The sequence below is a fragment of the Trachinotus anak genome, unplaced genomic scaffold (assembly GCF_046630095.1).
Source record: "Trachinotus anak isolate AG129_WGS33_773 ecotype Australia unplaced genomic scaffold, CSIRO_AGI_Tana_v1 ptg000003l, whole genome shotgun sequence".
Taxonomy (NCBI): Eukaryota; Metazoa; Chordata; class Actinopteri; order Carangiformes; family Carangidae; genus Trachinotus; species Trachinotus anak.
In genome coordinates this window covers 3,942,336-3,965,607 of record NW_027273854.1, presented here as the reverse complement: position 1 = coordinate 3,965,607, position 23,272 = coordinate 3,942,336, and the positions used below count along the sequence as shown (strand labels likewise).

At 42.9% G+C, this 23,272-nt stretch overlaps 3 protein-coding genes across 11 annotated transcripts in view; all 3 read right to left on the bottom strand.

The window, feature by feature from the left end:
- Window positions 1-7,771, bottom strand: part of ppfia3 (PTPRF interacting protein alpha 3) — a 30,740-nt gene extending 22,969 nt beyond the window's left edge. The window contains exons 1-4 of one of the 4 annotated variants that reach the window (XM_071467224.1): window positions 7,429-7,771; window positions 5,667-6,397; window positions 483-584; window positions 61-300 (exon numbers count right to left, since the gene is read on the bottom strand). In XM_071467224.1, coding sequence (XP_071323325.1) covers window positions 61-300; window positions 483-584; window positions 5,667-6,020 — 696 coding nt within the window. In that variant the 5' untranslated portion in view covers window positions 6,021-6,397; window positions 7,429-7,771. The remainder of the gene's footprint in view (window positions 1-60; window positions 301-482; window positions 585-5,666; window positions 6,398-7,428) is intronic. The other 3 variants (XM_071467215.1, XM_071467205.1, XM_071467207.1) reach the window with 3 other exon arrangements.
- A 4,825-nt stretch (window positions 7,772-12,596) lies between these two features.
- Window positions 12,597-18,560, bottom strand: nucb1 (nucleobindin 1). Of its 6 annotated transcripts, none has more exons than XR_011686430.1 (14): window positions 18,374-18,520; window positions 17,067-17,190; window positions 16,845-16,952; window positions 16,620-16,752; window positions 15,703-15,806; window positions 15,400-15,585; window positions 15,199-15,289; window positions 15,055-15,113; window positions 14,781-14,873; window positions 14,600-14,689; window positions 13,381-13,551; window positions 13,149-13,269; window positions 12,900-13,045; window positions 12,597-12,857 (listed from the first exon to the last, which is right to left on the bottom strand). XR_011686430.1 is itself a non-coding variant. In XM_071467171.1 (14 exons), exons 1-13 carry the CDS (start codon window positions 18,376-18,378, stop codon window positions 12,960-12,962), a joined length of 1,371 nt encoding a protein of 456 aa, XP_071323272.1. In that variant the 5' UTR covers window positions 18,379-18,520; the 3' UTR covers window positions 12,597-12,888; window positions 12,941-12,959. The 6 variants fall into 6 exon arrangements, 3 of the variants coding, with proteins under 3 accessions (XP_071323272.1, XP_071323282.1, XP_071323256.1); XR_011686433.1 differs by having other exon boundaries at window positions 12,904-13,045; XR_011686434.1 differs by having other exon boundaries at window positions 12,908-13,045.
- A 146-nt stretch (window positions 18,561-18,706) lies between these two features.
- ccndx (cyclin Dx) lies at window positions 18,707-22,381 on the bottom strand. Its single transcript, XM_071467196.1, has 4 exons — window positions 21,264-22,381; window positions 20,938-21,153; window positions 19,724-20,050; window positions 18,707-19,537 (listed from the first exon to the last, which is right to left on the bottom strand). The coding sequence occupies exons 1-4, from the start codon at window positions 21,528-21,530 to the stop codon at window positions 19,388-19,390; spliced, it is 960 nt and encodes a 319-aa protein (XP_071323297.1). The 5' UTR covers window positions 21,531-22,381; the 3' UTR covers window positions 18,707-19,387.
- Between the last annotated feature and the right edge of the window lie 891 nt (window positions 22,382-23,272).

Here is a 23,272-nt window from a genome sequence, read left to right as displayed (position 1 = left end):
CGGTCAGTCATTCAGTGAAACCCGTGGACAGACCGACAAGCTCAGAAAACATGGACTCACTTCTTGAGAGGAGGACTGCAGCTCTTCCTCCAGCGCCGACACTCGCTCCAGAGCCACCCGTAGTCTTTCCCGCACCTTCTCGTCCAAAGCTTTGTGGTGCTCGAACAAGGACTTGAGGGCTTTCAGGACCTCCACCTCGCTGGAGACCCCGGCCGGGGACTGGGCCTGCCTCTTCACCACGGTCATCCTCAGGCTGCGCTCGTGACGGGACACCAGGCACTCCAGATGTTCAAGCAGCAGCTGGAAACACATGTGGTTCACATACAGTAAAACCTCCCACAGTGTACTGGCACTTATAAAACGTCTCAGATGAAGACACAGTACATATTAAGGTATTTGAGGATAGATAAATACACGAACTTTAATTAACGGTCATATAAACACAAGAACATAATGTTAAACAGACATTAAAGTGTACTGACTCGTGTGTTGTTCCTCTCTGCCTTCAGCTCTGCTATCTCCTCCTCTCTCTCCAGCAGCTGCTCCCGGCAGAGGTTCAGCTCTTTGGTCAGCACTGCAAACTCCTGCAGGGTCACAAGAGGGTGCTGTTATTGACTCAATGCTGCTGCTGCTGCTGCTGCTGCTGCATGAGGTCACGAGTGCAGTTTATCCACGCCGATCTCACACACTCCTCAAAGCTGTAAGGCTCAGTGCATCTGCAAATTATTTCCTAATGAAGCAGTGTACTTTCCCACATTCCTCGAACCTCCCTCATCTGCTTCGACTTCCCTCTGCGAACTCCTTTTTTTCCCAGAGTGGTTTCAGAGAGTCATCGCAAAAGTTCAGCTGGTTGGTTTTACAGGTGGACGGATTAGTAACAAACCAGCGGGGCAGTAAATGTCAATAAAACATTTAACTTTCACTGATGACTTCCCTCACATCCCAGCGCACCTTCAGAGAGCAGGGATTAACTTGGTTTAGCTCTTTGGATTTTACAAGTGAGGACAGAAGAGCTCGCAGGGGAGGGAAGGTTTTCATGTCTCATGGCTGCACAGCCTTGGAGCTGCACTGTATCATGTAAAACAGTTGTTTCCTGACTTACTCAGAAGGTATGAAACCAACAAATGATGCCATGATCAATGAAAGCTGTGTTACCAAACTCCATGGTAACTAGCCTACATACATCACAAAACATTAAAACTAAAAGAAAGCATTAACCAGGTTTTATAGGGGGTTAGGGTTCGTAAGGTTCGTAACAAGCTATCAAAGAAAAAAAGGGTAAAACGCAGAGTCTCATGTCTTATGGCTTCATTGCATTTACATCTTTTTTTTCTTCCCTAATAGATTTCTCACTGTGTGATTGATAAATGATGTATCAGACCAAACAATGTGATGATTACTGAAAATTTTGTTACCAAACTCAGTGGAAAGTGGTCTGGAAATTTCTCAGCATGATCATTACCTCTTCTAACCTGGGCCAGTCATCCCACAGAATAAGAAACACGCACCACAGCATAAAAAAACCCTCTAAACTGCAGGTTTTACTGCCAAAATATTCAGTTGACCCACACGGCACAATTAACTACAGTGAACTATTTGACAAATCTTGATTTCATTAAGAAACTCACACATTTTCTCACAAAATTTCATTGCTTTAAACACATGCACACATGCACAAAAATGCAGCTTCACTGCGGCTGCAGCAGGAAATGACTCAGAGAAACCCAGCCTGACAGCACATGCAGTGTAACCTTTGCCATATCTACCGCAGCGCTCATGGTCCGCGGCCACCGGGACTCTTAAACCCGGGGCCTCAATATATAAAATCTAACAACCGGGTTTACTGCACGTGTTGCACCTGAAATTGGTTTAATTGCGCAGTAACCACCACTGGCTGTCGTTAAAACAAATGCCTGGAGGTTAAACAAGCATGAGAGTAACGGGAATTAGGCCAGCGCAGTGTAATGTCTCATATTTCCAACTGACAGCGGTCCAGTTGAATTGTTGTGATTTTGTGCAATTTTCTCCAATTATGTATAATTGTAAGGTTAGCTACACCATAGTTGTGATTAAAATCTGTTGGCTTTAATGCAACTCAAGTGGTATCCATGGCAACACATCACATCAACAAAGAGAGGATGAGTGACATTATGAAGTACAACTTGGACTGAGCCTATCTATCTATCTATCTATCTATCTATCTATCTGTGTGTCTCTACACCTCCCACTCTCGTGTGTGTGGTTGCGGCGTGACACACACATGACACAGAGCACACGGCCGTCCTCGAACACGTGTGTGCTGAATCATGTGTGTGTTTTCGCTTATGCAAACGAGCCATTAAGGGGCACTGATGCGTGCGCGGTGCCGCTGTTATCTTCGCTCTGTGTTAACAGTGAACAGTTTACCCGAAACACACACGGCGGCGAACAGGCAACCTCAGCTCGCACCGTCCTCCAGCTAAAGAACAAAAAAATGCATTTCAAAAAGTACAGCAGGTTTCGTCTGTGGCAAGCTCAGCTGGGCTGAAGGATGGGAGGAAGAGGAGGAAGGAGGAAGCTTATTTGAGAAGATAGAAGGGGGAAGGGGTGAGGGAGGAAATAGCTGTGTACAGATGGTGTGTTCTGGGCCCGGAGGATATCGTAATTCTGGGATTAATTCATGTAAAAGATGGTGCGAGATGGACGGCCCATATCAGACTCCCCTCTTTCTCTCTCTCTCTCTCGCTTTCTCTCTCTCTCTCTCTGTCTCTATTCGGTCGCCATCGTTTTTGGTCAGATACACGATGCAAATCATTCGGCTCCCCGACTGCGCTGGCATTCACCTCTTACGCTTTTCATCTTCCACTCTCTCCCATCTCCATCCTGCCACTCTCCCACTCCATCCATTTCAATCTCCACCCTTGTCATGATACACAACATCTAAAACAGACTCAGGAAGCCACCTTATTAGTATGCAGCAATATGCAAATGGGCTTAATTTGTTAGTCTCTGTATGTTTCATATCACCAGGTTTTTTCTCTCACTCTCTCTCTCTCTGTGCCATGCTGTCGCTCTCTCCATCCCTCTCTCCTATTTTTCTCTCTTGGCAACGTCTACACACACAGACGAACTCAGTGAACCCATCTACTGTAGAATGTATCACAGCGCTCCATGTGTTCCTCTATCCGTGTGCCTTTTTTTGCAGATGTGTGCGCCATATTGATCCCCTCTCTCTGAGGTAACATGGCCCTTTAATGTCCGCTCGCCCTGCGTTAGAATGTGCGGCCCTGCTCACATCTGTTATTTCATTTTCATATTTCAGCCGTGGCGACAGAGAAAAATAGGTACTAACAACGAGGGGGGCGTCATCGCTGCCCGAGGCGTCCCACAATGCCTGAAAATAGAGATGGAGCCCTTGTATGTTGAGTGCAATTACTAAATGATTAGCTCTCGGCCGCTGGGATGTGGGATAACGTTGGCTCCTGAGCTTCAGGGGCAAAGGTAACTTTTGCCATCATCTCTCATGTGTTACCTTCTTTACATCTGAGTCAGAAAGCTGAGCGTCTGATTTTACTAAAAATATATATAAGTATCTTTAAAAAAAACCCAGCAGGTCATTTAACAACAGTTTACAACTCCTCTGAATCCTGAACGCCTCTTTTAACCACCTGGATGAAAACGTATTCAGTCTTTAGCACAATGAACACAATTTTTAAGTTAAGCCTCTTTTTCCTATAATCCAAACTAATACGGTGGCCTGAAAGGACATATCTCCTTTGTCCATCTGTACAATGTGAAACACAGTTAAAAACTGGATTATCAGATACTTTCCAATATCTAATATTTTTTATACAAATCCATAATTCATGTTTTTCTTATGTTTTACAAAAACCAACAAGGACAAATGTCATTTCCTGTGATCTGGGCAGGAAATACAGTCGCACAATCTTTTTTGTCGAACCACAGACAGAAACATTTGTTCATCCAATTTGTCTGCAAAGTCTTTGAGGACTGTGGAAATACTTTCAGAACAGGAGGTGTCGTTTCCCTAAACCTTCTTGGTTCTTCATCAATTGCTGTGGGTGCATATATTTAGGAGAGTTGGATGCTCAGCTCTTTATATAATTACCAATTAATCTAATCTCAATTAATCAATGAATCTTTTCCCCATCATAATATCCTGGAAAGAAAAGGCAACAGTTTTAAATTGCCAGTGTTTCAAAATAAAAGACCAAAACTTCAAAGATGTTTAATTTAGTAACTTCTCACTTTTCTGGAACAACATTAACCAGAGTGTGTTTGGCTTTTTATCTTAAAAAATTATAATTTTTTTTTGTAAATTGATTAATCAACTAATCGTTTGGGCTCTAACAGTAACACATAAGAGGCACAGACTGTAGCTAAGTTTAATAATAAATACTGAAGGATCCAGAATCAGCACCAATGCTTGACAAAGATATATTTATATAATAGAGCTGTGAAGAAACGTAGTACTTTTCATAAAGTATTTCTATTTTTCCAGACATCTGGATGTTATTGATCAAATCTTAAATCATCACTGTTGTCAATTAAAATCTTCTGTCTCAGCCAGGTTTTATGTTGCGGCCTTATCTTAGCATCTGCACGTCACATTTTTAATATTATCCAAACAGCAGTGCTGCACTTTAAACTCCCCCAGCAGGACAATCAGGAAACCAGACTCAGCGCCACCTGGACGAACAACAACATTAAAAATCCTGCTTACAGGTTCACACATCAATAATTCAACACTGTGATAGGAACCATTTTCCCTATGAATACTTTTGATACAGGAGCACATTCCTCTCATCACACTTGTTTACTTGCACTGGAGACGGGTTTTGAATGAGGGACGTCTACTCGCGGCCGTGCAGCTGTTCATCACGGAGCTGGTGCTTCTGCTCACCAGGCTGAATTATGAACAAGCTAAGCTGCTATTCTGGTATTTAATGATATGCTTGTTTAAACCTGTGTAACCTGTTATTGTCTGATTGATCATTACTGAACCTGGCTCACTCACAACCACCGTTATGTAACTGCTGGCATGTGGATTTAGACCGTAAAGCAACGTTTTTAATGTTTTCTGACTCAGCACCGAAGAGATTTAAGATTTTTAGATTTTTAATGTAATTTAATCTAGTGCCACATATTGAAGAGACATTTCCCTTTAACTGCACAACAATGTGTCCATCAACAAATCAAAATCTCAGTGAAGTCGACCTATAGAATCACAAAAAAAAGCTAATTCTTACCATTACTTTCATCTGCACCATCGCAACCTCCCCCCAGAGTATTAACAGCTAATCTTCTTCTTCCTTCTCTAATGAAAGTCATTTTCTTTAAGCACTTTGTTAAAGATGCAAATGTTCTGGGTCCAAAATTCACCTAAAATCGTCCCCTGCGTTTCCCTCAGTGATAATGCTGCTTCGTGATGTGCATGTGTTTCCACAGCGCTAATCATGGAAACGTTGCACTTCAGGATCCAAAATGCATTTCTGTGACTGAGGTGACGCAAATTAAAAACTCAAATGTGGGACGCACACACAGGGTTGGGCGGTGAGGAGCTGCACTGAAGTGTCAGATTCTTGTCTCTTGTGTGACTGTGTTTCTCTCGGGTGGTGCCAGCGGCCCCCTCCCTCCCTCCCTCCCCCTCCCCTCAGTCTTCGTACCTGTGGCAGGGCGATGGACAGCTGCCTCTGGAGCGACTCCTTCTCGTGGCCCAGCTCTCGCAGTCGCAGGTGGGCCGTCCCCAGGCTGTCCTGGGTCTCCCTCAGGCTCTCCAGCAGCCTCTCCCTCTCCGTCAGCATGTTCACCATCAGCGACTCCAGGTTGCCCGTGCTTCCCCCTTCATCGCTGCCACCGCCGCCGCCGCCGCCGCCACTGCGAGGATCCCGGCTGCCGTAGCCACCCATGCCTCCCATCCCTCCACCCATCCCTCCTCCGCCCCCAGCAGGAGAAGACGAGCCGCCTCCTCCCCCGCCGCGCCCGTCCTCTGAGATGGTGGGCATCACCTCGCACATCATCTTGAGGCCTGGATGCGGGAGGTGTTTTCTAAGAAGATGACTAGTGTCTGGTGAGCGACCGATCGGCTCTCGTCATGAAATGCTCAGCAGTTACTTTTCTATGAACTGCTGATTGGCTGAGGCTGGCAGGCAGGAAACAGGTGCTGAGGGCTGATGGGGCCGGGCAGGGGCGAGAATAAGTGAGAAAAGGGGGTGTGCAGTTCAAGTGATTTGGGTGGAAACGGTGCAGGGTGGCAGAGGCTGAGGGTTTGGTGGATGGAGAGTGAGGTGGGGTGAGGGTGGGGTGCAGGGGCAAGAGGGAGAAGTGCAGGTTGGGTGGGTGACCTCTGACCCCCCCCCCTCCCCTGGCCCAGACTTCACTGAGAGGAGAGACGCACCTGGAAGGAGAAGAAGAAGAAAAAGGAAGAGGTCACGTTTAGGCCAAGATGTGATCGGATGTGATGATGAGAGCAGCTAGAGGAGGAGGAGGAGGAGGAGGAGGAGGATGATGAAGGCCACACATTCCCAGAACGCATAACCTATATTTCCCACCAGGCCACACACACACACACACACAGTGACAGCACTGAGGCGTTTTTCCAAACCTCAGACACGGAACAGCCACCGCTGTTGCAGCAGTCCCCTCTCTCACCCTGACTGGCATCGCGATACTCAGCGTCTGGAGTAATTCATCCATCAGCGCGTGTCTCGGCTCCACGCGCCCGGGCGTCCGTGGCCATAATGGTGAGAATGAATGCGCATGATGTACGGAAATGAGTCGTGAATGGCAGCTTCAACCTCGGCAGCCAGCAGATACAGATACAGAACAGCTACCAGGCCTTCAGGTGGCAGGAAAGCTGCGGCGCTCTTTCATACATTCGTGTTTAAAGGAAAAAAAGGTGTCATCATGAATTGTAATTACGGGCTGTATCCCGGAGGAAATGGGCTCCTTTTCTACGGCTCCGGAACCCATCTGTAAAAACAGTCTGGTGAATCATGAGGCTTATTTCCCTCAGACGGGAAATGAAGTGCTGTCTTAACCAAATAAACAGCCATTTTTAAACGTGTCTGAGGCTGCACAGATAGCCTCACACCGCTATCACATCATGGTGGGAGGTGCCAATCACCCTGTAAAAGATGTAGGCCTAATTAACAGATTAAATCACACGATATTACGCAATTGGATTATTATTATTTTATTTTTTTTGTGATGTGATTAACCTTAATTTCGGCGCTTTGGCTTTATTCCGACCGCAAGGCGTCTATTTCCTATCAACACCCCATTACCCCCCCTCCCCTCCCCACACACACACACACACACACACACACACACACACACACACACACACCACCCTGCCCCCCTCCCTCCCACCCATAAAAACAGCTGGACGGGCAGGTCTGTGCGGATTTCAGTGCTCCGGTGTCTTACCCTCTCCATGAGCGACTGAGACGGGAAATAAACGCGCATCGCGGCCCGGTTCACTCCATCAGAGCATCCGAGAGACGGAGGCTGCAGGTGATCCCCGTTACAGCCCGGTTTCCAGCCTGTTTCCAGCCTGGTTTCCAGCCTGCCCCATCCCCTCCCTCTCTCTGCCGAGGGAGCGACGCTGAGGCTCACCGCGGCGTCAAGGTGCGCGCAGGAAGCACAGCCGACATCCGGTCAGGATTTTCAGAATATAACCTGCAAAGGCTGGAACAGCTGGTCCCACACAGGAGACACAAGAATACGAGGAACCCCCAAAACACGGAGATGAGGACAATATACAGTTTTACTTTTTAATAATCATATTACATAAATTCCATTTCTTTTTATATCTTTACATTTCTATACTTTTCTTTCTTTTTTCTACTGTCATTATAATCAGGACTATTATTATTTTGACTGCACAAATTACAAGAAACATGTGACAAATAAAACCTTTAGCTCTCGAATGTTGTTATAATCTCTAATAAATATCAGAATTTAGGTTTTTATTCTTATTTGTTAATGTGCGTCAGTGTAAATTTGCATGAATACTAATAATAATAATTGTCTGCCATTAGACAAAGCTTTGTTTTAAAACATCAGAAGCCCAAAAGGCTGGAAACACTGATTTACAGGACAGGTGGTGGAGGGCAGTACATTTAGTATTCTGCAGTTTTAATGTACTACTACTTTATATTATATTATATTTCTACTCCACCAGAATATTGAGGGAAAACTTCCATAGAAAACACATATGGCTCCAAAATTATATATTGTTAGAGGTTAAACTACCAAAGAATAATGTCTTTAAAGGATTCACCAGCTGCAGCATTAATAGTAAAAATAATGTAGTAGTGAAAATAATGCAATAATACAGTACATGATACAGTAGTACACATTTATTGTTTATACTTTAATTACATTTTGTTAGTAGACTTTTGTAATTTTACTAAACTAAAACTTTGAATGCTAAGTTTTAAGGTCTAAATTGTGGTGTCCTCTGGTATAATAGGCTTGTACTGACTGCTTGTGTATGTACAAATGATACCAATACACTATCATATCATTTCTGTTGAAGAAAAGGACTCAGGACTGACACATTACTTCTTAAATAACTTACTATTTGAATGGGCAAACATGTTAGAGCTTTATTCTGAAGGCAAAAAATACTACTTCCGCTCCTCTACCTGCTGCTTCTATATAACTTGACGACCTCCCATCGTCTATCCTCCCTCATCTCTCCTTCTCCTCTGAAGGATGCTGGGTCTTAAAGAAACACGCTTCCACCGGCTCCCTGTGTATAAACCCTCCTCATCGTCACTCACCTGGCTGCAGGTTACTGCTGTTTTTCTGCTTTTAGACAGAAAACCAGAGCACATCAGCAGAACAGCTCATCTCTCAGTGTCTTCTCACTGTGAGGTCGATAAAACTTCATGAAGAATAACGAAACAGTTGCTCCCTCTGGCGTCTGGACAGCAGAAATGCAATGCACTGTTCTGAACTAAATGTCTAAATTTAAAGCAACAATAGTAGATTTTTATTTTTTCTGTGAAACTGAAGATTATGAGGAACTTTTAAAAGGCAATAGTCCACAACAGAGACATTTTAAATGACTATAAATTTGACTTGTGTTAAAAGTTGATATAAAGTTCGGGCTCATTGCTGAGTTGACATTATTTCATTTAAACTAATTAAAATAAACATTTACACAAATTTCCTCCTCATGATTGAATCACCTGCAGGAATTTACCAGTCACCATCATCTGCTCATGAATGGCTCCTGCCTCAGCCAATCAGAGCTCAAGGGGAGGCGGGTGTTAAAACCCCAAGGTAAAGAAGGGGGGAGGAGGAGGGGGAGGCGGAGAAGGTGTGTTGGAGGTGACGTAATGTCCCCTTCAGAGAGGTTGATGTGCAGCACATCCAATTCACATCTGACATAAAAAACTATTTTGAAACAGACGAAAGAAAGAAAGAGAGAGAGAAACAGTCTGTCAATCAGTTTTAGGACAAAAGGATAAAATATCTCAGCTCCAGTTTATTGAAACTTGTCCGAGTGTCACTAATGAAAGAATATTGTTGTGATTACATCATGTATACAGACACTGTATTCACCCTCCTGCATCGTTTAACAAGATACACAAACTAATATCAACCAAATCCCAAAGGCCCTGTAGCTACAGTACATTTCCAAACAAAATAAGAGTCCAAAGATAAAGAAAACAAATATAATTTCAATGTAAATTATGCATTATGTTCAGACCAGTTTTCAGACCTTCAGGCCTAAAGCTAAATATATTGAAACCCATCGTTGGAAGAAGCAGCAGATACTGATTAAAGACATTTTTCCTTCTTTTTCAGGCAGCTGCTTTTAATTTGACAGCTTGGTTTCGAGAACTGGAGGAACAGATTCTCCTGCTTCGTAAATATGATCCTGAGAATCACCTGCATGTGCTGCTGACTAACCAAGCTGCAGATTATTTTACTACGTGCACTCTGTTTATTTATTGTTTGGCGTTTTATTTTTCACACTGAGACGGGACTATCAGACAGAGACAGACTGATCAGAGCAGCCTGAGAGATGAGTCAGTGAGCACGAAGCTCTCCTGTTTGCAGACTTGATGAACTGCCTCGTAAAAATTCAAAATGAGCTGCAAACACAAGAGGAAACGACAGCCAACTTCACATGACTTCATCTGAGATTTACAAATAAAAGAGGAACTGACGAGTGGCAACGTCACCTGAATCAGGTTCAGTACTAAAAGCCAAAGGAGGAGGCTACAGTGTCTGTCCATCTTTAAGAGGTTGATGAAGTCACAGTGCACAGGAAAGACTCAAACCCTACAAATATCAACACCCCCATCATTTAATTTATGATTGCAGTATTCCAAGTATCAAAAGAGGACGGCTTCAGTTTAGCAGAGGTAAGTTGTGGTTTGATTGTGTTCTGTAACTGTTACTGCATCTTGTGTTTAACCAGGTAAAAATTATAATTTAAACTAATGAAAAGTGCATCAGATTGTATGTGGTGCAAAAAAACAATGTATAATAACCACAGCTGTGAAGAGTGATGTGCAGACAGATACAACACTGAATATAATATATATAACTGAAGTATTATCAACATATTGTGCTTAAAGTATCAAATATTAATGTTCTCACTGTGCAGCATAGTTATATTATTATAGGTTATATTATTGGATTATTATTGATGCATGTAAACTGGATTTTTGGTTTACAATTTTACTCCTGTGCTTTCTTTCAGTTTAATTGTTGTACTTTAAAAGAAAAGTCGTGTATAATACAAACAAAAATGTGTGGTATTTAAAGTGACAGCTTAAATTCAGGTTTTTAGTGATTTTATTTTCAGAAAAAGTTGGTTTTGACAGCTCGTTTTCATCTTCGGTTTCAATTGCAGAGCAGTTTTAATCTGATTTTAACAGACACTTATTTGTTGTGTGTTATTTGTAGCCTTGGAAATCAGCTATAAAGGTTGTTTTTGTGTCTTCCAGGATCATTTTACTGCTGAAATCAGATGAGTGATCATCTCTTTAAAACACTTGAATTTGTGCTAAAACTGCAACAGAATTGTAATGCATTTTGGCACCAATACGTCAGACAAACCTCGACATATTTGTGCATCAATAATCTGTGTGTTTATTCTCAGATCAGATGGAGCTCTAATCTAAAACAGATATTTGTCTCTATATTGATTTTTAAATTTCAAAATAAATGTTCTCTGCTCTGTCTGAATCGATGGTTGAATCATAATAAATACTGACTTCATGACGCAGGTAGCCTCCTGAAGACGTCTTCATTTGGCTGAAGTGACAGCGGTGACGGACAGGAGGCAGCTGCAGGGACACCAGGAGAGGAGGGGCCCCACGGGGTCACGGGAGGTCAGTGGGTTAGAGGAATGCTGATAGGAATGCACTGAGCGGCGGCCAGGGGGGCGGGGGGGCATCTCGTCAGCTGGACAACAACAAGGATCAACAGCTCCCCGGGGGGCCATGACAGTAGACAACAGGCCCAGAGTCTGCTGGGATACATGGTGAGGAAGAGGAAGAGGAAGAAGAGGAGGAGGAGGGAGGGCTCTCAAAAACACATCTAAACAGGGTGTTTATGCACACACACACACACACACATATGTTTTTTTTATTATTTTGTATGATAATATTATTGATGTATTTCTTGCTTCTCTCTCTTTGTGCTGCTGTGAGGATTTTCTCATCTTATACAATGGACACTGAGGCTTTGCAGGATTTGTTATGTTTGGGCATAAAATCATTTTAAAATGACATACATTTTGTTTCCCCCAATTAATCCTTTTTATTTCACTAAAATGGTAAAAAAAATTCAAATCTTTTAATAAGTGACATACATGCTCTGTTTCACCTAATTTAAAATATTACATTTACATTTCAAATCAAACAGCCATCAAGTAACTGCAGTGGAATTTCAATAGATTTTAGATGTACTGAATGTTTTCTTAATATAAGCACTACTAAAAATAAAAATAAAAATCACTGCACTACAGTATTTGTAATTAATTAAAAAAAAATTTTTAAAGTTTAGAGTGGGCCATGTGAGACATTTTAATAAGGAATTTATTCTTATTACTTTATTCTGGTCCTAAATGTATGTTTTTGTTTTTAAACATTTCATAAATTTGATTTGGAAAAGATTTGGACCCAGTCTTCTAAACTCATGGTAACAAATCCATTTCTTGTAAATCTCTCTGTAAATACTGGATCTTTACTTCACACACACCAGAATGTGTTATCATTACCTTGAGAGAAAACCTTTTTGCCTAGTTTAATGTAACAGCTGCATCACTCTGAACCAGTGGTTCTCAAAGTGGTTTCTGGGGACCCCTGGGGTCCTTGAGGGGGTTCCTGGGGGTCCCCTGGAAAAAAAGGGGAATAATTCCTTCTATAACTAACACAATGACAGGATGCATGAATGTTTTGGTTGTGGGTTTCAAACACTCTCTGTAATAAAACATCCATAAGGAAAGATCTTACCCGACGGAGAACCGTGGTCTAACTTGCGAAAAAGTCTGAGAACCACTGGTCTAATCAACGTCACCATGGGAAACAGCAGCGACAGTAACGTGAACCGAAGAAACTGGTTCGGAGGTTTTAAATTAAGACTTTATTCGAAGGTGTTTGTGATGTCACACTGAAAGCTTCACTGTGATGGACGATTTCTGAACATCAAGTACAGACATCAGCTCTTGAATCTAATGTAGACCACAGACATGAACACACAGTACAATATGTTTAAGATTCACCAGCCCAGTCTGTCCGAGTTTATAATTCCAGTTCACATAACTCGGTTTGTTAGAACCCATCTGGATTTCTGTGTCAGTGCAAATCAGAGTGAGTGAGTGAGTGAGTGTGAGTGTGTGTGTGTGTGTGTGTGTGTGTGTGTGTGTGTGTGTGTGTGTGTGTGTGTGTGTGTGTGTGTGTGTGTTAAGGCTATCAGAGCGTGGTGCACTAAGTGTGTAAAGGCAGATTCTGCGGAGGCTCAGCAGGCAGATTATTCTGGGCTTGAGCTTCATGATCAGCTGGAGCTTTTGCCTCTGTGAAGAAGAAGAGAAATATTCACGTCACTGGAAACTGTTACAACACAAATACACACACAACACACAACATCTCATAAATTTCACATCTCAGTTCGTTTACCTTTATCTTCAGGTTTGTGTGTCTCTGCTTGAAACTGCAGTTCTCCGTTAGGACCTTCAGGAGGAGGCTGCCCGTCTGCTGCCTGCTGCTCCTTCTGTCTCTGGGACATCTCTAATACGGCCTGAAATTAAAAACCCTTGATTGTTGACTTTATATCATTTAATTCTCATAATTCTGCCTATTTCAGAGGGTCAGGGTCTGAGGGTCAGTGTGGGATGTGGTGGGGGGCTACCTGCTGGTACTCTCTCTTCTGGGCCTCCAGTGCTTTGCCTCGCTCCTTCAGCAGCTCCTGCTCCTGATGCAGAGTCTCCGCCCTCCTCCTCAGCTCCTCCTCTTTGTCCCTGAGCTCGGCTTCAAATCGCTGGAGCTCCTCCTCCGTGTACAACGGCTTGGCATCAAGAGTCTGGAGGGACGGCAGAGAAACGTACGTTTACACACAGAACTGACCAAAATGTCGTGTTTTTTTATTGACTGAACACTGATGTGAGACTGTTACCATGTTTGTTACATCATATTGTGTAACATCGGATGTATATCATGGTGTATTTCGTATACTGGATGCTTATAAAGGTTTATTTTAACAGAAGGTGATTTAACTGCAGCTTTTACCTGGAGTTAAAGTTATTATCAAGCAGCTGCAGATTCAGTTTGGGGGTGAAATGTTTGCAGCTAAATATCACACACTGTCAGCGGTGGAGGAAGTATTCAGATCCTTTACTTAAGTAAAAGTACTGCAGTATGAAAATACTGCATTAAAGGTTTAAGTAAAGGTGTACAAGTACACTTGCCACGTCCTGAGGAAGAGTCGAAACCGGTCGGTGTTCTTTTCCCTCTTGTGGGATTTTTTTTGTTAGATATTTTACTCTCATATGCTCTGACACAATAAAAGCATTTGAACTATATCCTTGACTCAGTGTGTGAGTGTCTGAAGTAAACCCAGCAGCTTCCCTTTGTCCATATTAACCATTTCAACTTCAAGAGCACCTTCCATTCACCTGGAGATTTACTACAGTGTAACCGTGAGCAGCTGGTGTTTTTGTAGTTTTTGTGAAACATACACAATTAATAACAATATGAAAACCGTTTTACCATCATCATCATTATCATTGGATTGTAATGACTGATTCACTGTTGAGCTAATTCAAACAGAGTAGAGATTACCCCCCCCAAACAAATGTACACTGTGCTGTTTATGCTACTATGGTTACGAGCTGTGGATCCCTTTGTCGACATATTAGTACAAACCTGTCTTGAATCCAGTTCTGCTCTGCACACACCCTTATTTACCCAAGCAGTAAACATTAAAACAAACCTACACTGCTGCTTTTCACAGCAGCTCTAGTGTATAACATGGTGAGGGACAGGACAGCTCTGCCTGACCTGGCATTTGACCCACAGACCCCCCCCCCACCCACACCCAGCCACCTGTCAACCACCCCTGGGCTCTTTACCTCCCACTCTTTGGGACTGTTGAACTCCTTCTTCTCTGTGGACTTGAGGAACTCCTCCAGGCTGACGAGCCGGTCCTTATTTGTATCCACCTTCAAACACGGAAACATCGTCGGTCAAATCAAAGCAGAGGAGAAAAAGGTGAAGACGGAGGGAGATGAAAGGGAATAATTTACGACTCACATTCTTCATGATGTGCTCCCTCATTCTCAGTCTTTCTTCCTCCATCTCCATCATATCATCTTCCTCATTCTTCGGGTCGTAGACCTTCTCCAGCTGCAGGAGGGAAATTAACAGATGTGAGCTGCCACAGGGACTTTGTAACAGCTGTATTTTTAAAACGATGATCATCCACTTCTGATGTTGTGTGATGGGATTTTAAGAGGTTTCGTCAAGGCTTCAGTGTCAAACTGACGTGAAGCAGCCATGAAGCACTGCAGGGTTTTTTTTTTTTTACCTCCTTAGTGAAGAGAGCCTCCAGTTCCTGCTCATCTAAAACACCGTCTTCATTTGTATCTAAACAGGACAGAGAGGTCATGAGAACTGTATTTGTATCAAACTCATCTGGACCCAGGGTTAAACAGGAAGTGCCGTTGCTCACCATGCAGTTTGAAGAAGGTTTTAGGGTTGAACTCTTGTGGATCCAGTCCGTCCGTCTCCTCCCACACTTCCCGCAGCTGAGCGACACTTCCCTGAACGCGACACAGCGCAGCAGAAAAAAAGAGGGAGAAACACGTAAGAAAGCTTGATTCGCTTCCACTAGTTTGCACTGATGATGAACACGGATGCACGAGTCGCCCACCGGAGCGTTGACTTTGGGGTGCTGGCGGTGTTTCTCCTTCAGCTCCTGCAATCTCTTCTCCTCTCTCTCCCTCTTCTCCTGGTCCAGGCCCTTCAGGTACTCCCGCCTCTCGTGCTCCTTCAGCATCTCGTAGCGCTTGAACTCCTCGTGTCTCTCGGCGTCGTAGTTCTCCAGGTCCTTAGTGGCCTAGACGAAGAGGAAAGAAAATCATCATCTTTGAATTCTCTGCGGAATTCTCCACGTTCCATTAAAATCTGATCAGAACATATAAATGATCAACCGGCTGTCTCTGCAGGGTCTCACCGTCGAGATCAGCAGCTCGAGGTCTTTGGCCTCAAATGTGTTCTGGTTGTGTGGGTCCAGATGTTCAAACTGCTTCAGCAGGGAGGCGTGGTCCATCTGCAGGCCTGCACAGCAAATACATGAATTACCATTTGACAAACACGACCTCCTTTTTGTTCTGTACATACACCTGAAAACATCTCTGTACGGAGGCCACGCTCACCTCTTCATGCTAATCCTGCTCATTTGTATGTACATTTTTCAAGTGACAGCAAACATCTCAACTCTCTGCATTTGCTTCCTCCATCTCCGCTGCTTATAAAATTTATGATCAGTTTCCAAGCACATGAACTGAAAACGACAACACTGCATATCTGTGCATGAATTCAGCAAAACAAGGAATTTTTATAGCTGTTAAAGAAAACAGGAATAATTACACTCTCCAAAGTATCATAATTTAAAACGTGCACTTGTGCGGGTGCATTCATTCCAATGAAGACTGTAGTTATCTATCACTGTTCACATGAAACAAATCATCAGTTACTGCTAATTGATAATTAGCAAGAACTGTTGATTCATTTCAACATTTGCTGATTACACAAATTTCACAAATACAGTAAAATGACTGTTTTTCTTTCTTTCATGTCATTATAATTAGGATACAATTAAGTAAATTGGATAAGATTAGGTATTTATTATTTATCAGTATTATTAATTGGTATTATGAATCACTTATTAGCTATTTGCTCTGGTTAAGCTCTGGTATTTGTTACTTGGTATTTGTTTGTTATAGTAAAAGATTAAGCTGCTGTTAAAAAGACAATACTTTCCATAAGTCTTTGTTGCTCACCGACACCATTTTTCACCAGGGATCATTAATTACATGTAAATCTGATACGATCTGAACACACACGCGCTCCTCAGTGGGGTCCACTCACTCTGCGTGTTGGTGCTGTCCAGTTTGGCCTTCAGCAGCATCCTGAGACGAGAAACCTCCTGCCGCTTCAGCTCATCCAAGCGAGTCCGAACGTGGTGGCTGACCAGGTCGAGCTCCTTACTGAGGCGACCGTTCTGTCGGAGGACACGATTCACACAGGTGAGGAGAACAAATGAAACATCAGACGCTCTTGGGAAAAGGAAAGCAGTAAGAGAGGGATGCTCACCTTAATGTCCTCTGTGTTTGCTGTCTGCAGTTTCTCTCTGAAGTGAGGGTCTGTCTCCAAAACCTCGATCACCTCTCTGAGATACCTGTCGTAGTACAAGCCAGTGTCCTGCAACAGCGTGTTGAAAAGGGCAGGTCACTCACAGCAAACTGAATCTCAGTTAAATGTCAAATAGTAAAAGAAAACAACAAAAAAGAAAATGTTATGGTGTGAGGTTGATACCGCATTCTCCTCTTGTACTTCCTCTTTAACTTCCTGGTTGCCTCCATTGCGATCAATGGGCACTGACCAGACTCCAGCAGAGATGGACAGAAGCAGCAGCCAGCCAAGTTTCAAGGCCATCCTCCTGCAAAATAAACAAAGAGGGCAGAGGTGTGTGAGACATAAAACACCAGCCAAGATGTCTGGTTGCGCGTCAGGTCTCCTACATAACAGATGACACCAGTATTTGCTGGGGTGTGTTTATATTTCATGTAAACCAAACATTGTTAAAGAATTATCCACATCCACCTTTTATTTGCTTTAAAAAAACTGCTTCTCCACCCAATTCTCTTTTCAGTGACTCACATCTTCGTGACTATTCCAAGACCACACATGCTCACATACAAACTATAAAATGATATAATTTATTAGAGTTATTCTGCTTTTGATATTTTCATATAATCTGTCATATTGTTAACAAAAACAGCAACTACAGATGCTCAAAGTATCCTCCATGTCACCAGTGCCAGACTTTGACTTAAACATAATTTGTCATCATATTTATCAACAGTCACAAGTCTAAAGCAAAATTGGGCAGACAGCACACAACAGAAACCTGGAACAAATATGAATCCCAGGCAAAATCCCAATCATAACCTGAATAATTCTCTATGTGTAAATGTACTCACTGAGAACAGCAAGTTATCTTGAGCCAGTCAAATCTAATGTGAATGCTTGGTGGCTGGTGTGAAAGTTCTATGCCGAATTTACCAGGACACTTTGGAGATTTATAAAACGTGTAAAGATTAAAAGTTTACGGACGTATATTTATTCACCGCTATGAGGCATCGGTAATTATAGATTCTCTAAACGGAGTTCGACTTAACGGTCAACTTTGAGCAGGAAAATGCCTTTTGCGAGATGAAATAACAGGATATATTCATCGTAGGAACCCAAGCTAAGTGTTACTTTATTGAATCTAAAACACGGTTTAAAAGTAATATTGTTTTTTTTTTTTTTTTAGCTGTTAGTGTTTGTGGCTAGCTGGCTAACTAGCTTACGGAAGGAAAACACGGATACGGAGAAGGGGTGAGAGAGATTAGGATTCAACCCACAATGTACATTCGTGTGGATATAATCACCTGTGAGATCAAGCCCAGGCTATATGTGAATTAACGTTTGATTTTTACAAGATTTTAAACACCGTTGTTTCTTTAAACGTAATTTTAAAGGTGACAACACAGGTGCTAGTTATACATTACAACATCCGCAAGCTATGGAAAAAAAATACAAATCTAGCACAGTTCTTCCTGCGCTGTCCTTTTTACCTCATGATTCTCAGTGAATTCTTCCTTTAAACTCCGCTGGTGTCAAAACCATAAATTACATTTCCATTGACGGGTAAATGTTTTTAAATAGCTCGTCTCTTACCGCAGATGCGTTTTTAATTTCTGACCCAACACTCAAAGCACGATCTGTATTTGCGTCGGAGAAAAATGACGTCATGAAGCAGGACCATGCTGCCTTCAGGGACCGTAGGAAAAAATATGAGGAATACTGTTTTCTTAATGAATAATGACATGTAAGATTATCATCGGATTGTTGATCCCTGAGTGTGAAAGTAATGCCGCAAATTATTAATTGATTTAAATATCAAGTATGTTGTGGTCAATATTTTTGATGTTTTGTGTTTTTTCAATGCAAACTGTTCTCAGCGTGATATAACAGTGATTATACGAATAAAACAATTAAGTAAAAACAGCTACCAAAAATTTCTCATGTGAGCCTCCACGGTATAGCTACACTAGAGGCAGATGAATTGCAACCTTATAGATTGCAACAAACCTAAAGGGTTCTGAATTACGTGCCTATGAAACACACTTGAAGGCATCATCATCCAATTGGTAAATAAAGCATAGACACCAACTATGTACAAAACTTTTTAATTGTTTGAAAAATAGATTTGTTGTATATTTAATTCAGTACATAAACACAAAGTCATGGCATATTGAAATAAATTAACATTAAATGAGTCAACAATTGCACATGATAATAAATTAAAAGTATAAATATTATGCATCAAAATAACATCTAGCCCTACAATAAAATTAATAGAATAGATAATAAAATATGGCACATGGAAAACACATAGTTGCAAACTTGTTCACAAATAAATAAAGTAAAAATAAATTAGCAATCACTCAATAATAATCAATAATTTCAAAATATATAAAACCATGTCTGAGCATTTGAGGACGTTTTTAATTTATATCAGTTTGACTGATGAATTTCAAGGGTTTTGATTGATTTACACTTTCCATGCGACACAGCCGACTCTGTGTCTAGAAATCAATCTCTCTCATGTCAGTAGGTGTCCCCGCCCTTTCACTCTCCACCTCATCATCTTTCTCCACGGGAGCCTGCCGGAGCCCACTCCTCAGCCGCTGGCGGAGGGAGTATTCAATCATCTCGCTGTAGCACTGCAGCACCGCCTGAGGAAGCAAGACAGAGAAAATGAGGGATTTTTATCATAAATGCAAATCTCTTCCTGCATTTGGCCCTACTCAGAAACAAACAGGTCCCTCATGACACAAGTCTAGTTGTGTAAAACTCTTTATTCCTGCATATCCCATTTCAAATCAGGTCACTGCCTATGTGCAGTTTCAGACTCCACTCACCAGGTCAGCCTGACACAGCTCCGCCAGTGCCTCACTCATCAGAGCCAGCTGAGGGGGCCCCTGGTTGCCCAGGCCCCGCAGTGCACAGTTCAGTGATGCTGCAGCGACAAGTGACGGCGGCGCGCCCAGAAACCGGGAGTCGCAGGCGCACATGGCAGCCAGGGTGTCGCTGTGCCTCCGCAGGGTGGAGGGCCGCTCCTCCTCCTCCTCACCGCCCTCCCCGTCTCCTCTCTGCTCCACGGAGGCAAGAAAATGCGGGAGGAAGTCCTGAGGGGTCACTGCTGCTGTGTCCCAGCGGAGGGTGGCGAGGATGACACGCTCCATGTCCTGATGGAGGCAAGAGGTGCGGTGAGGAAGGGTGGAGCGATGGTAAAAGCTGGAGTTGTGTGATATTGTTGGAATAGTTATTGTTCATCATAATATTGCGAGTTGAATGTTGCCCTGTTTGCATTTAAGTTCAGTGAAATGATCTTCTGACTGCAGCCAACACTGACGAAACGATCAACTGATTCATCAAATGAAATCAGAAGATTATTGACATTATTGTTGGTTGCAGGCCTAACTGTGCAGTCCATGTGCATCATGTTGGTCTCTGGTAACCACTGATGAGCATCTGTGTTTGTTTTCCCCAATTTACTGCACAGATTCTGTGATAGTTCAGGCACACAAGTAATAAAAATATAAGTTGGAGCCTCATTTGATTGGCAATTAAAATGAATAATTAATAGGTTGACATCCAGTTTGTGGTTTTTCTAATGCATCACAGTCATCAATAATCATTTTTTTGTTTCTGTTTCCCTACTAGCTTATTAGGGTGTCCCATTTTCACCTACTGTGATTATCATGTTTGTGTGCTTTTTGTTTATATTCTTTTTCTGATTTGTATAAAATAAATGAAATGATGATGTGATGATGATGATTTGAACTTAGATTTTTGCCTCCACATATTATGATGACTACTCATAAAAATTAAACACCATAAAAAGGTGAAAATTTTGATATTGTGTTATTAGAATTAAGGTTTAACTGAGTTGAATTCTCTTACACTCTGTGATTATAGTTAGTGGTGATATTTGAGGCCCACAGCTGGAAATGATTCCCAATAACTCTAATAGGATGACTTTGTTTTAACTTAGAGGGGCCATAGTTGTAGTCTTCAAGGGTGTTGCAGCATCTAAAATGCATCTAAAATGACTAACAACTGACTGACTCACCCGCAGGTCTGAAGGCTGGAAGCTGTACTCGGCTGCAGCACAGAGCGTGTCAGCGCTGACGTTGTCACACTCTGTGAGTTTGGAGGCGATGAGGATGCAGGCGGCGGCCAGGCAGTACGGTGAGACAGGGAGAGACAGGGAGGCAGACAGGAACCGGTCCATCAGAGAGACAGACAGAGGAAACACTGGCTCATCGCAGCCGCACTCACAGCACACCTGCAGAGAAAGGACAGAGCACCCCGGTGTCACAGCTGCCACCACGACAACACGTCACATCCAGCATCACCAGGAGAATTAAGACAGTGGAGCAGGAGAGAGGTTCAAACCTCCAGGGCCCATTTGGCGAGCTCCTCCCTGCGCTCTGGATCCCGCTGGATGAGGGCGATGTAGAGCATGGAGGGCATGTACCTCTCCTCCACGTGAAGCAGCCTCTGGATCACACGGTGCCCAGACACCGTGGGGTCCCAGCCGGCTCGCAGCTGAGGCGAGCCCCTGATGTGGCCCTGGGCTGGAGCCTCGACCTGGCTCTGGTCCTGACTCTGGTCGTCCTCCACCTCCTCGCACCATAGAGACACAGACACGCCTCTGTCCATCTGCACAGCCTGATGGGTAAATATGGACCCGTTTATGTCCAAGTGGGAAAGAAACACAGCAGCGACTGTCCGTCTGTCACCTGAGGAGCTGAGCAGATCCTCCTCCTCCCTGTTGAAACTTGGACCTTGTCTTCCTGAATATCACCTCTCAGCTGCCTCCACTGAGTTTTATACCCAGCAGGGAGAGAGAGAGAGAGAGAGGGAGGGAGGGAGTGGCTGAGAGAGGGAAGGAAAAAGGCCGTAGAAAGGGGGCGGGGACCCTCGTGAGTGACATAAAATAATAAGAAGACAACAATACAGTGTGCAACAATCGCTTCAACAGGTGGGGAGAGGGAGAAAGACGGAGAGCAAGGGGAGAGAGGGAGGCAGGGGAGGAGGAAAGAGGAGCAGACAAGAGAGGGAGTGGCCCGCAGGGACAGAGCAACAGCTTGTCTTCGATGGTGAAAGAGAGAAGGGAGGAAAAGAAAAGGCTGCGAGGGGCGAGAGGGGTGAGAGGCAGAGGGAGAGGAGAGAAAAGGTCACCTCCAGACTCTGACAATGGGAATGGGACAATGACTAAAGGATGAGGGTGTTTGTTTACAACGTGAGGAGCAGAGGAAACACGTCAAACGCAGGATAGATGGTGAATCCCGCCTGCTGTCAGACACACGTTCCCTAATCCTCAGACTGACGGCCATGTGATTTAAAGAAAAAAAATATTCCTGCAAAGAAAATTCAAGAATCATTGTATATAAATTGCTTTTTTCCTGTGAGATACTGGATAATAGGACATTTTCCGGCAAAATTCCCATAATTAAACAATCTGCTAAGGAAATAAGAGCTGAAGTAATTAGTGACCTAATGAATTATTCAGTTGATAGAACAAATCTTAACATTGATTAAGTGTTAAAATAACTTTTAAAGCAAGAATGTCTCAAAAATTTGCTGGTTCCAGCAGCATAATGTGAACATTGTCTTTTTTTTTATTTTTTATTTTTAATAAATGTAAAAAAAAAAATCTTCTTTTTGAATGATTTATTTATTTATTCATTTATTTATTTAAAGACGTCACTTGAGGCTCGTCACTATTTTTTTTCATTCATTATTTCACTACTTTCTGACTTTTCACAAACCAAACAACAAAACATGAAGGTGCTGGATGCAAAGAGCGTGAATATGAACAAATCAATGAATCAGCTGATCAAGAAATTGATTTGAAAGTTGATCGATGAAGAAGATAATCATCTGTTACAGCCTTACTTTTTAGTTTGACGCAAACTGATTTTAGTCTGTTACAGGTCTGAGAGTTTGGGAAACTTCTTCTGTTTCAGAGAAAAACTTATCTGAAAACAATAAATGTTGCAGCTTTAATCTTATATTTCACAGAGCACTCAGTCAGAGAGAAAAGAAAATGATAATATAATAATAATAAAAGTTAAAAAAAAAAAATTCTCTTTTTAAATGTGTTCATCAAAGTTTTGGTCCCCAGCCTCCTCTCTCTCTCTCTCTCTCTCTCTCTCTCTGTTCTCTGAGGACTCTCATTGTCAAAGCAACCTGTGTCCCGTTGCCCCCCACCTCCCTGCGCCTGTGGCAATCTGCTGCTCGTGTTTAAAGAGCAGCGGAGCCACCGGGGAGGGCTGGGCGAGGTATGTGCAACAGACAGTGGAGCCGGGCAGGTCAATGAGCCGTATTGTCTCCCTTTACAAATCAGTGTCAGACAACAGCCCCTGGCCTTCTGCCTGCTGCTGGCTGCTCACACACAC